The 13,870-nt window shown below is 48.9% G+C and overlaps 1 protein-coding gene and 1 non-coding gene across 6 annotated transcripts in view; one reads left to right on the top strand and one right to left on the bottom strand.

The window, feature by feature from the left end:
• CNOT4 (CCR4-NOT transcription complex subunit 4) overlaps positions 1–13,598 on the top strand; it is a 136,185-nt gene extending 122,587 nt beyond the window's left edge. For 3 of the 5 annotated variants that reach the window (XM_075558705.1, XM_075558704.1, XM_075558703.1), the window contains 2 exons: positions 11,451–11,663; positions 12,308–13,598. In XM_075558705.1, the coding sequence (XP_075414820.1) occupies positions 11,451–11,663; positions 12,308–12,609 (515 nt within the window). In that variant the 3' untranslated portion in view covers positions 12,610–13,598. The remainder of the gene's footprint in view (positions 1–11,450; positions 11,664–12,307) is intronic. The other 2 variants (XM_075558708.1, XM_075558706.1) reach the window with 1 other exon arrangement.
• Positions 9,930–10,033, bottom strand: LOC142457494 (U6 spliceosomal RNA). Its single transcript, XR_012786221.1, has one exon. It is a non-coding gene; the product is annotated as a U6 spliceosomal RNA (small nuclear RNA).
• Positions 13,599–13,870: the final 272 nt, after the last annotated feature.

Here is a 13,870-nt window from a genome sequence, read left to right as displayed (position 1 = left end):
CCCCCCGCCCCCCCCCCCCCACCCGGCGCTTTGAAACCTGGTGGTGTGAGAAGTGTGATCTGAGCAGAGAGCTTGTCCGGGTCAGATGCTGGCAATTCGCTGCCCTTCACACTTACCACTCAAGACAAGACAGTGAACTCCAGCGCTTACACACAACGGGGTTTATTTGAAGTTGGGAAAAAAATAAAGACATTGCCTTGAATTCAGTGTGAAAATCTGGACTGTAAGGAAATAAGACTCCCTCGCTTCTTCCTCCCTCCCTTGTGGGCTCTCTTCATCAGAGGCCTTTGTCTTGTGAAAGGCTGCTCTCCAGACTGTAGTAGGTCTGTCTGGAGGAGACCAAAGCTTTCACAATGGAGACATCTCTTAAAAATTGGAATAAAGATTTTTCTCTTGTATCCGAACCAACAGTAAGGAGAAAAAGCAAAGCAACCATGCATTGCACCTAACCAAGATAGTTAAAATTTTAAAATATGCATGCTTGTTTCAAAAGGCAGGTACTTATTTAGAAAACAGGGCCAAACCCGCATGGCTCCCATGTGGTGTAAGTTGCCTGCCCGGGAAAAAGTTTCTCTGGAGCTGCGAGCGCGAGCTGTGGGGCAGGAAGTGTCCACTGTGTCTGCATCTGTTCAAGCCGTGAGCACGCCCTTCGTTTTCCCAAACAGTTGATTTCTCTGACATTAGTGAAATTGAGTCAATCATAGGTCCAAGGCTATAAAAGATAGCTTTTAAACATGGAATTCATGACTAAGTTATACAGATTTTGTCAAAGAGTTTTCCTTCTTGGGAAAAAAAGTAATTTCCATCTTCTTATTTGGAGGTGTGCGCATCTTTGGCGTAATTAAGTAATCCCATGCTGTTGGGAGCCTCTTGCTGCCCCCCCTGGTTCCCCCCCCCCCAAGAAGATGAGACTGACCTCTTCACTATGGGAATGAGAGGGTCTGTGTTGTCAGATGCAGAACTCCAGTGTCTGACCAACACTGGGAGACTGGGCTGTTAGGCACTCCAGAAGCCGCAGGGCTTGGCGGCAGACCCATAGCTCAAAGGGCATTTGGGGCACCAGCAGCAGGCTTCTTTGATGGAGGGCCACCCTCCAAGGGACTGCTGGAGGCACACAGGGCAAGCTGCGAAGCTCACTTGTAGGAGAGCGTGATGGTATCAGGCTTCAGGGGTGCTGGGGGCAGGCCTGCAGAGCCCAGGTCCGGTTTGTGTTCCATCTGGACTTTGGAAACCTTTAAACCGATGACCTTCACACACATTGTGGCTTCAACCTCTGCATTCTGATGTGGATTCTCTGAGAGATTCCACATCCCCTACCCAGGCCAAGCCACTTCTGTCGCCTCTGAGCCCTGCAGACTCTGCTGGACTCGTCCCTGATGTACCCAGGTCCCTGGCTGTTGGTTCTCCTCACACCACTCCTTCTGTTCCTTTCCTCGCCAGTCAGTCGGTTTTTCAAATATCAGCAAATCCCCATCTCCCCCACACACCATGCGCGTGTGCTGCCGACCTGTCTGGGGATGCTCTCCCCAAAAGGCAGTTCTTTACACAACTGATCCTTGTGAGAAAAACGAAGTGAAACCAACATCTACACCTTTCCCCGTTTGCTGTGCTTCAGTGTAGTTTGTCAGATACGTGACGGCAGCTCCCATTTGATCACTTTTAGGTATAGCTCACGGTGGCACCCTCAGTCCTGTCAAACACCTTACTCTTAGCATGACTTCCAGTTTCTTCTGGAGCCTGGAAGGAGCTGGGGTGGCGCAGTGCGTAAGCACCTGATGGCTAGCCACCACGGAAGAGAAGACCCAGCGATGTGTTCCCATAAAGATTTCAGCCTTGGAAACCCCGTGGTGCAGTTGTGCTCTGACCGAGAGGGTGTGGTGAGCCGTGTGTACCACCACCACCATTGCTCTGCTTTGTGCCCATTCTGATGAACCAGCACCTTTCTTAACAACAGGAAGCTCACCCTTGAGTAGCGTGGTTGTCAGGTGCCATCAAGTCGGATCGGACTCACAGCCACCCTGTGCACAACAAGACCAAATGCGGTCTGGGCCTGGGCCCTCCCAGCAGTGGTGCAGCCACTGTGTCAGCCCGTCTCCTCCACAGCCTTCCTCATTTTCGCTGACCTCTACCACGTCTGGTGTCCTTTTCCAGAAAAGCGTTTCTCATGATGACATGTCCAAAAGCCCGTGAGACACGTCGCCTCGCCGTTCTCATTTCTGAGAAGCAGTCTGGCAGTGCCTCCTTCCAGACCGATCATCATTTCTGTTTGCTCTGACAATCCACAATCCTTTCAATAGTCTCTCTAACTTCTTAATACTGGAGTATCACTCAGTCTCCCGTGTTCATTGTCTAACTTCCACGTGCACACAGGCGAGCGAACAGCCCTGGCCACCGGTCAGGCGCCCCTTCGTCCCTAAAGGGACCTCGAAAGAAGGCTTTCGTAGCAGGTTTGCCTGGACACACTCCAGCCTTTGATCTGAGTATAGTCATTTCAGCTCTGATCAGATCATTGTAGGTGATAGATGTAACTCCACTTTCTCATTAAAGGATGATAACTACAGTTGGCATATTTCTTTACAGTTTACCTGGCCCTTGTATAAAAGCATCCATTTTAGAGAAGTGGAAACTGAGGGTCCGAGTGGCTCTCATTCATGATTTGACCAAAGTCATACAATTGATCATCTAGACATTGCCTATCAGTGTACTTGGATCTCCAGGGTACCTTCCGAGAAGTGTTATGACCCAGTTCTCCCATCAGATGCTGTCATCCTATCCTGGAATACTCACAAGACCATTCCCATGCACACTTCTGGTTAGCTAGGTCGCTCTGCCCTGCATTTTTAAACAGCTGAATGTTGAGTTTGCATCTGGGCTTGGTGTTGGCATACAGAGTGTATTCTGTCCTTCCATTCCATCTTGTTAGTCTGTTCCAGGAAAGCACTAGATGAGGAGACACATTGCTCTCAGTATTAGCAGGTGATGCGTTTGAGAAACTTAAGGACAGTTATTTATTTCATAATTGATTCCACCAGCTGTAGCATTGATGTTCCATTGTATTTCTTTAGTTAGTTTTGTGGTTTTAATCAGGATAATAATTTTTTTAAAACCTGGAATCAGAGGTAAGCCAAGTGCTATTACAGAGACTTCTGGGCTGACTCGGTATTTCAAATACAGTAGAACCCCGGACCTCGATATTAATCCGTTCTAGAAGAAGCATTGAGATGTGATGTACTTGAGTTCCAACTCAATTTTTCCCCTAAGAAATAACTGAAAATGAATTAAGCCTTTCTCGACCACCAAGTTTTTACCTTAACTTTTTAATATAAAACATTACATAGAAATTTTAAAGTAAATAAGTTCAGAGTTAAATACTATAATTTAAATAAGAAACACAATGTTAAAAAAGATTTTTAATAGCTGCAGTATGGCCCATACCTTGAGATTGATGAGGACTGGGATTGGTGGACACGGATGTGGAGAGGAGGGATGGAGAGAGAGTCATTGTTTGGAAGGGGAATCCCCTTCCATAAAATCAACTGGTAGCTGCTTTTCAGGAGTTTTTCCCCTTCTTTGCCTTTTTTTCACTAAGACCTGGGCTGCCTTTCTCTTTAAAAACAAACAAACAAACAAAAAACTTTCTAATGTGGTCTGCTGTTGGCATTTCCTTAACTGTTTCTAAAAGGGTTTACTAAATTGTCAACAATATTGGTAACACAGTTAACCAGTTCCTTATCATGATGATTCATTTCAAAAAAATCTCTTAGGACCCATGTTGTTTTTTTATCTAAAAACAGTACAAAAACCACAAAAACTAAGAAAATTATAGCAAAACGCTTGTAACACAGCCAAAAAATGTTTAAACACAGGCCAACAACACCAACTAATGCCCAGTAACCGAAATACAAAGTGCTTTTGTTTACAAAAATCACACGCGGCAGGTCAGAATCCGATGTTTGGTTCGAGGTCTGATGCAAAATTTTCTCACATTTTGCGTCAAAATCTGATTGTGTTGAGTCTTGATGTGGTGGAGTGCCGGGGTTCTTCTGTCGTCCTGTGTAAGCTCACCCAAACACGGGTGCTTTCCCCGCTGTACTTTTCCACCCTATCCCAAAGGTACAGAGTCGGAGAACCTCACAGAAGCTGAGACGGTCAAGGTGTGTTCGGCCATTTTAAGAAACCTGTCCAAGTGGTGGACGACCTGGGCAAGACGGGTTGCGGGTGAATGCAGTTTGACTCTCATGGGCCACTGTTCTGTCTAGGGGTGGAGCCAGCTGCAAAGTTTGATGGGAAAGGTAGCCCAAAAGGGAAGGAAGGGCCATGGGAGATGAAGGGCTAGTAGACGCTGTCTTCGAGATTGCTGGTTCACTTTCATAGTTAGCCAGGCCTGGCTGCCCTGCTTTTCTAAGGGGAAGGGGGCTGAGAGTCTACTCAAAACACTGCATCTTATTTTCCATGCAGAGGGCCCCAGGCTGGTAGAGCAGAGGCTGAGACACATGGTATCCATTTCTGAAGAAACCACCCAGCCCCCAGTCTGTTTGAGCGTTGAACCAAGAGCTGCTATTTGTACTAGATGAGGAGGTTCAGAAAGGTTGTGGAGATAGTTCGTTCTTCCAGGAGCGTCTTGCTCCCCACCCCTTCAGTAGAACACGCGGCCCCGCGCACATAGCGGCCGGCTCATTCCCAGCAGTGTTTCTGGGGGCACAACCGTGAGGACTGACCAGTGCCTGAGGGCTGGGTTCATTTTGCCCCCGAGTGATTGGCCACCTGTCTGGTGAGCAGGTGCTCTCACTGCCCTTGTGGTGCTGCGTCTGTCCTTTCTGACTTGAAGAGTGGCCTCTCTTCTCACGAAGATGGATGGGAGCAAAGGGAAGCCGGGACTGGGGAGCCCTGCCTGCTCCTCCGTGCCTGTCATTTGGGGGCTGAGCAGTGGCCACCCCTCAGGTTGTCCTGATTCCAAACAGAATTTTGCCATCCGTCAGCATTTCTCAGAAGCCGCAGATCACTGTGGACTCCTAATTCTAATTCCCAAGGACCGTGACTCTCGTGCAATCAAGTAGGTTGTGCTCCTCCACCCACATCTCAGCCCCCTTACAGAGCTCCTTTCACCGCAATACCCTCCCTTCTCGGCTTCCCCTGGTCCCAGTGTTATAAGACTGCCTACTCATGGCCGCCTTTGACCAGAATCTGCCCGTGACCCAAGAATCATTGCCCCTTATCACCAGAGAGTCACCCCACCTTCTTTTCTTTAAAAATGTGGAAGCAAATGTTCAGGGGTGTTCGCTTAGGAAACATTACAACCTTCCTGAGACTCTGGTGCAGCTGACCATCTGCACAGGTGAAGTCAGTCCCCTGCCCTGGAGGAGCCAGCGTGGACGCGGATGGCAGTGACTCCCTGTGGTCTGAACACAGTACACCGGCAGGCCTGCCCGCCCTTGGCCCGGCTCTCCCATTCCCGCTGCCCTCGTATCCTCCACGGTCTCTGTTCTGTCATTGGTCAGTGAAGTCGAGGATAGCCCTTTCCCCCCTGGTTTTCTTCACTGTGGGAAAGATGGGTGTCCAGCAAGGGGAAGCTTCTCAGCTGTTCTTTGATCCCACAGAACGGGACCTTCATGAAAGGACAGAACAGAACGGCATAAAGGGCGATTCAGGAAGACAAAGTTTTATCATGGAATGTGTAAACTCGGAGGGAGAAAGCCAACAGGGATACTACTATGCTCAGCAGGTCTCAGACGGAAGGGGCAGAAGGAAAAATCCAAGGCTCTAGTAGCGGGACTGAAGGTTTTTATGGCCGAAGTGAACCATTCAAGACACATCAAAAATGAAGGGAGGAATGCGCACAGCCACTCTACCAAGAAGTATCAGTTGATGTCTGTCTAGTCCTTTCCGGAGGCAGCATATTTTCTAGAACCAGTGGTATTCGAGGAAGGAATCCTGCCTACTATGACAGTATTGATAAAAAGCAAGATTGTAGAAAGTGACAGACTACCAACCAACAGGTGCAACACACAAAGTGCTTCATCAGTGCCATGAAATTGGGAAGACAGCCACCTGACCAACCAACTGGAAGAGATACGTACTTGTGTCCATTTCAAAGTTGTCCAACAGAATGCAGAAATGATCAAGCAATATCATACACCAGTAAAAATTCAGGGATGGTACTTTAAAAAAATCATTTTATTGGGAGCGCCTACAGATATTATAATAATCCATCACTTAATGAGATCAAGCATAATTGTACAATTACTGCCACCAACATTTTCAAAACATTTTCTTCTTGAACTCTGATAGTCAGCTCCCCTTTATCTCCTCCTTCCCCTCCCCTCCCCTAACCCAAGGAATCCTTATTCTGATATTAGAAATAGTTATTATTATTTTGTGCCATACACTGTTCACTGTATTCGTTCCCCTCGAGTGGGGCTATATAGTTAACTTTGCTATCAGTCTTGTTCCTCCCCCCATCTCATCCCGTACCCCATCTTGGAGTTTAGGCATCAAATGATCTTATACACATGAATATTTTCAGGTGTAACAAGCTTAATGAGGTAAAACTGGGACCATAATAGTAACGGGAGGAAATATTAAAGAACTAGAGGATCGTTATGTGGTTCATCAATGCTATACTGCCCCCTGGATATATCTCTCCCACCCCCACCCCCGGTGTGACCCTTCTGAGAGGAACTGTCCACTTATCTTACAGGTGGGTTTGGGGTCTGCACGTTGTCTGTCCTTCACATCAATTTGACTGCTTGATTTTGAACTTCTGAAACCTGTTGCCATCAATACCTCATGATTACACAGGCTGGTGTGCTTCTTGCATGTGGGCTTTGTTGCTTCCCTGTTAGATGACTGCTTGTTTAAGTATAAGCCTTTAAAACCCTAGACGCTATATCTTTTGATAGCCAGGCACCATCAGCTTTCTTCACCACATTTGCTTATGCACCCATTTTGTGGGATGATAATTTTTGTAAATGGCTACAGTGGTAGACAGGGAGCTTCCAGAAATTCGAGCAGAATCAGAAGGGACATGGAACAAGGGCTGATATTACTGATGTCAGGTTGCTCTTGGCCAAAAGCAGAGACTACCAGGAACATGTTGATCTGTTTTTTTATCAGGTTTTTGACTGTGGATCCTGACAAACTGGGTAACATGGAGAAGAGTAGGAATTGTAGAACACTTCATTGTGCTCACGTAGAGCCTGCACACGGGCCCAGAAACAGCCATCCTAACAGAACAAGGGGACACTGCCTGGTTTACAATCAGGAAAGGCGTGCGTCTGTGTTGTATCCCTTTGGCATACGTACTCAGTCTGTATGCCGGGTAAAACTGAGACGCGGAGTGTATGAGAATCGTGTGGCTTCAGGATTCGGGAAAACATGCAAGATAAATATGACACAACCCTACTTGCTGAAATAAGCCAGGAAGGCTTCATGAAGATTGAAGACCACAGCTTTCAGTGTGGATTACATCTCAACATAAAAGAAAAAATTTTTTTAATGATCCTCACAACTCGACCAGGAAGCAATATATTCTGGTAAGCAGGGCACATATTGAAGTTATCAAGAATAATTTACTTGAACCCCCACGTCAATGCCCATGGCGGCGGCGGCGGCCAAGCAATCACGCACTATGTTGTAGTGAAGATCTGTTGCCCAGAGTGTTCAAAAGCAAGGGTGACTCTGCGAGAATGAGGATGTGGCAATGGTATTCACATTTGCCTCTGCTGCATGAAAGAGCTGGTGGAATAGGGATGGCTGCATTTGGATTATGTTACCAGTGAAGGTTGTTGAATATACGGTGGCCGACCAGAAAAATGAACAAATTTCTCTTGGACAAAGTACAGTCAGCTGCTGCTTAGAAGTGAGGATGGCACAATTTCATTTCATATGCTTCCAGCATGCTATCAACAGAAAAGTCACGAAGACCCTCTTTAAGATGGATTGACACAATGTCTGTAACAGTGGGCTCACACAGTAGTGATTGTGAGAATGGCTTAGGACTGGCAGTGTCGCTATGACGACTTGAGCCCTGCGTGATGGTCCCTAACAACAAACACTAGCAGCTTATATTGCTTTGCACATAATTGGTTTTCCACTGTACCATCTGGTCAGCGCTTTAACCTCTGTTACCAGGCCTCTTCCATGAGGAGGAACCATTGGCCAAGACGTCAAGGCTGAAGAGCAGACTACAATTTTTATGCACTCCTGGAGGAAGGAGGTAGAGAGCACTTGAACCTGCAACCTGAGTGCTCAGGCCCCAGCTGCTGTGTCTGGAGTGGCTGGGCCTGTGGATCCCACTGAAGGAGTGAGTCCTTACATGATGCAGGCGCATGGAGGCAGCTCACTGGATAAGGATGTGCCAACCAAGAACCAAGCCAACAACTGAGGCCAGACTTCCACGAGGAGCTGAGCACACAGCCCTGGTAGTAGAAGGTGTCATGGGGCAGCCTTGGTTGGCAGGGACCCCTCAGTAGGTGGTCATCGCACCAAGGTGGTCTGGGTGGTTCCTCCGGGTGCTGCAGCGCTGCCTTTGACATGGAGTCTCGCCTTGCACCCAGGAGATGGTTTGTCCCTCCAGTGGCCTGAGATGGTTGCAGACTGTGAAACCAGCCTGAAAACCAATCTAGCTCATGAGCTTTGTGTCCCACTGGAATCCCTGGCTCAGGGGCTAGAATCCCTGGCTCAGGATGGCTCCTAGTACCTAGGAGCAGGTGCCGCCACCTGTAGTCAGTCGGCTGGAGTTTTTGCATTTGGTAACAATTAGCATATTGCAGTGAATCTGGGAAACAGAGAGGGAAGAAGCCCATTTTGCTGCCACCACCTCCACCTCTTCCTCTGCCTCCTCCACCTCCACCTCCTCCTCTCCCTCCACTGCTCATGCCTGCCTCAGTCATGTGTTTGTGCTGGGGGCGGTCTGAGGTCAGAACACAGCCTTGCTTGGTCTTCTGGACCAGCCACTGAACTTCCTAGAGAGGGGTTGATGTGTCCAGGGTGAGGTAGAAATAGCAGTTTCCACTGCCTGTGAGTTTTTTCGGGTTGAGAGGGTCCATGTGTAACGAGCGCGTCGACTGTTAGGTCACCGTGGCCCCTCACCCCAAGCACAGGCCCCTCCTGGCCCTCCCTTCTCTGACCAAGCCTTTTTCACATTCACTAACCAGGCACAAGGCGATACGTGTCTAGACTGTGCTTGCTGGGCTTTGTGCATGCGCCGTGCTGCTCCCCACGTGGACAGGAAGCCCCTGGAGAACAGGCCTGGCTGAGGGCTGTCGTGCTGCTGCTGTGTTGGGTCACCTCGATTGTGGTCTTGGCAGGCGTACCACATGCGCTCATACTATGTGGGCGGTGCTTGCTAAAAGCTAGATTTCCCCACTTGCTTCATGGGTGATGCTTGGCTTTTGCTATGGCCTGGGTGCTGGGCCCCCAGCAAGTTGGCGGGATGTCAGCCTCAGTTTCTTCATTGAGAGGCTTCTAAATCAGGTAAACAGCAGGTCTGCCTGTACCTCTCCCACAGTGGACTTTGAGGGTGTGGTGCATGACATCTTGACGTTCCTTAGATCGTGTGCATTTGAGCCTTGTACCCCAAAACCAAAACTATGTCTACCCAACCCCTCCTGCTGTTAGTTTAGAACTGAAAATAGGGTTTTGTTGTATATGTTCAGGTATTATAAATGAAGATTTTTCACACCATAAGACATTTAAACAGTAGCAAGCCTTTAAAAATACATAGTCCTCTTTTTAAAAAAATTAATTGGGAGGTAATACATAGCTCGCATCATTCCATAATTCAATCACGTAGTCCTTCTCTGCTGCATTCTACTACTTACTTAATTTTTAATCATTTTATTGGGAGCTTGTACAACTCTCATCACAATCCATACATCCATCCATTGTGTCAAGCACATTTGTACATTTGTTGCCGTCATCATTCTCAAAAAAATATGGAACGCTTCACGAATGTGCGTGTCATCCTTGCGCAGGGGCCGTGCTAATCTTCTCTGTATCATCCCAGTTTTCTACTACTTACTTAAAACTGCATCATTTTTCATAAAACATGTTCAGTGCTTTGGTTGTCGTTACCCTTTGCTAGGTCTCGCCGCATCTGTTCTTGGGGGGCGTTCAAGCATATTCGCGGATCTCCCTTGCCTGTTCAGTCATCTGGTGGCGGGACAGCCTATGATTTAGGCAGGCTGCACAGAGCCTAGTGAGTGGGCGGCGCCTAGTCCAGTCTATTCATTGGAAACAGAAGTGGGCTTGAAGAATTTAAATATTTTTGCTTCTAGTTGACTGGTTTGTAGGGCCTAGAGTTCCTTTTCACCATTGTAACCAATAAGTTCAGAAGTGACCATTGTTAGGTTTACTGGAAGTATTTCTTGTCAATAGTTAAAGGCTTCAGGTGCTGAAGCACGATATAACTTGGCACACTTGGGTTAGCTGATGGGTGCAAAGCAAGATTCTTAAAACAAAAATCACGTAGACTGTTCAGTAGAGCTTCCTGTTTGTCACCACTGCTGTCATCATAGGGGCAATGCCTGTCAGTTCTTTTAAAATCAGATGACTTTTCGTAACTCTTTGAAAAACCCAAAAAGTCCAGGAAGTAGTTTGGCCTGTATTCCAGTCTTCAAGAAAGCTGCTGTTCAGAGGAGCTGTTATCCTTTATCCTCTTGTTTTCCTGACCAGTTAGTTCCTTGTGCTGAGGATTCTGGGTGGCACTCAGCAAGTGATTGTAGCCACACCTTCTGAAAAGCCCGTTTCCTTCAGAAGTGTCTTATCCTGAGTGACCCTGTTCAGAGATGGGCCCAAGAACTGCAGGTCCCCAGAGGTATGGCGGGCATCGTGGCTGACTGCCCTATTAACACCATCCCAAACAGGTCTCTTAGCTGCTGCCTCGGCGGCCTTTGTGACCACAGGACAAGTCGCGGCCCCTTCCCTCCGACCTTTCTCCTCTGATGCGCTTTACCAGGTTTAGGAGCAGGCAGAACTTAAATGAGTTTTCTTCTCCCATTGACCTCTCTGTTTGTTCTTCATCAAGGGGCTTTCCCTCCATTGAAGAGGCTCCTTCGCACTGTGCAGCCTGCCTTTTCCTTCGCATAAGCTGTCACTGAGTGAGACGCGGTCCACAGGGTAGCCAGAAAAGCCAGCTGTGCTTGCGCGCAGCCGCTGTCCCTGGTGGTTGGTTCACAGAGGCGTGGTGGTGAGAAGGCTTGGAGAACCGAAGCCCTCCCTGTTCTGATCTCTGAGCTAGTCCTTGCTCATTCTCGACGAGGCCCTGCGCTCACCAGCAGAAGCCTCATCACGAGTATCTAGCTAGGACAACCAATTTTAAATGCTCAAGAAAGAAAGAATGCATCTTCTCCCGCTTACCCACTAAAGAACAGGATATGTTTCTAACGTCAGTTTTTTATTTTTGTTTTTGTTTTTTTTATCTTCCATTTTTCTGTTGGTAAATCTCCCAGACAACAGCAGTTCTGTAGAGAGTTTAAATATGAAGGAATGGCAGGACGGGCTAAGGGCACTTCTACCCAACATTAACATCAGCTTTGGTGGACTGCCCCATTCCTCCTCCCCCTCCAACGCCAACCACAGTGTACCAACGTCCAACACTGCCACCAGCGACGGTCTGAGTTGGGACAGCCCGGGCAGCTGGACAGACCCGGCCATCATCACAGGTAACTCCCTCTCTCCCTCCCTCCGCTCTGCTGACTCTCAGCCTCTGGTTCTTAGCACAGCCTGAAGAGGAGCGAAGGCTCCTTGTCCCAGGGCCACCCGCGCGGGGCACCTCATTCTGTTCCTTGGGGCCACGTGGTCTCACTGAACAGTGCTTGCTAGCTGGGTCAAGCAGCCTTCTTTGCCTTGGTTGCTTCTTTCGGTCTCAGTAGGTGTTGGTGTCTGGCAGCACGCATACATTCCATAGGCCTCACGGTAAAACAGGCTCCGACGTAGCCGCCTGGGAAAATGAACATACTCCACTCTGTTTTTATAAAGCTCTCTATTATAAGGCTGTGGGCGTGTCCTTCGCAAAGAAGGGGCCACCCAATTGGGAAAGAGCATTGTGCAGTTGTGGGGACTGATGTCTGAGCTCGGCAGTGGGGTCTGATCTGGGTCTGTGGCGTAAGAGGAAGATGCAGGCTGGCATGGAAACCCACCTCTGTCGTGGCGGTGGGAGATCACAGGGGTAGCTTCGTGATGAACATGGTCTTCTCCGACAGGAGGTTACAGAAACCCCAGTCACACACGAAGGGAACCATGTGTTAGATGGACTTACGGTGCCCCTGCGCAGGCTCATGGCTCTCGTTTTCTCTCTCCCTCCCAGGTATTCCAGCCTCTTCAGGAAACAGTTTAGACTCTCTTCAAGATGACAATCCTCCCCACTGGCTCAAATCCCTCCAGGCCCTCACAGAGATGGACGGCCCTGGCGCTGCCCCCTCCCAGCCCCACCACAGCGCCCCCTTCAGCACACAGATCCCGCTGCACAGAGCCAGTTGGAACCCCTACCCCGCGCCTTCCAACCCTTCCAGCTTCCACTCGCCGCCCCCTGGCTTCCAGACGGCCTTCAGACCCCCCAGCAAAACCCCCACAGATTTGCTACAGAGCTCGACACTGGACCGCCACTAGGGTGAGGGGCTTTGGAGACCAGGATCTGTCCCGCCCGCCCTCTCATGTCTCACGTTCTGAAGAATCGGTTCCTGATCAGTTTATTTCCTCCCCCCCTTTCCGCCCCCCCCTCCGAGGCAACGCTACCACAGGGTCATGACCATCTTCTGTTAATGATTACTGTAAACGTTTCTGCTTGTTCAGCATGTGGGCCACGCTGTCGAATGTGTCCTTTTCCAGGAGGGCAAACGAAAACAAGGAAATCAAAGGCAGTCTCAATACTAGAAAATTACTGTCTGTCTGTTGCGCATAATAATGACATAATCTGCTTAGCGGAAAATGACGATTAACCTCTAGGGTCGGTCACGTGGACGCCCTGTCAGCTGCAGACGTTGGGGAACCAGGTCGGTTTCACAGATTGCTAAGTGCACAGTGACCTCTTCGCATAGCACTATCCCAGGGAGAATGAAATTCCATTCTAGCTCGTTCCACGGCTGGCTGGGCGATGGGCAGGGCTGGATGGTGTCACTGAGTAAGATCCATTGGAAGTTGGTGGAAAGACCATTGATCAGTAGTCAGAACCTGGCCTGTGATTAAAGCGTTTATAAGGGGGAGGGACACGGTTTTGTTTTTTTCCGAACAGGAAGGGGGAAAAATTTTTTTTTTTTGCTTTAGATTTAAAGCAAATCCAAATGTTTGAAAGAAAAAGGCATTCTCAGATGTGCTCCCCGGAGCGGCGTTCCGTCTTCCCCTGTCAGACTCCTCCTGGACGGAGAGCCCGGCCGGGGGGGCTGTCGCCCGGGGGTGGGGGTGGGGTGGGGGTGGCGGGGCCGCCTGCAGCTTTTCCTCACCCGGTAGTTTGTGGACGTTTGGGCGATGTTGCAGAGATGGGAGGAAAGAAAGCAGAAACCTGGTAATAACCCGACGCTAAAACTAAAACCAAGGAAATGTACCTCTTTCTTCAGAATTAAAACTAAAATCTTAAATAAAACAGAAAAACTTGATGATGACCCCTGGGGTGGTTTCGATTCTGTTCTTCCACGGGCAGGGCGGGGCGGCCGGGTTCCCGCTGCGGAGCCCCCCTCCCCCCCCCCACCCCGTGCGCGCACGTGCGTGTGTGCGTGTGTGTACGTGCGCGGCGGGCTGGGACCGCACCACGCGGGGCCCTGCCATCGCGGAGGGTGATTTTTTTTTTAACAATTTATTGGGGCTCATACAATTCTTATCACAGTTCATACATATACATACATCAATTGTATAAAGCACATCTGTACAGTCTTTG

The sequence above is a fragment of the Tenrec ecaudatus genome, chromosome 9 (genome assembly GCF_050624435.1).
Source record: "Tenrec ecaudatus isolate mTenEca1 chromosome 9, mTenEca1.hap1, whole genome shotgun sequence".
Lineage (NCBI taxonomy): Eukaryota > Metazoa > Chordata > Mammalia > Afrosoricida > Tenrecidae > Tenrec > Tenrec ecaudatus.
This window is presented reverse-complemented; position numbering and strand designations above follow the sequence as displayed.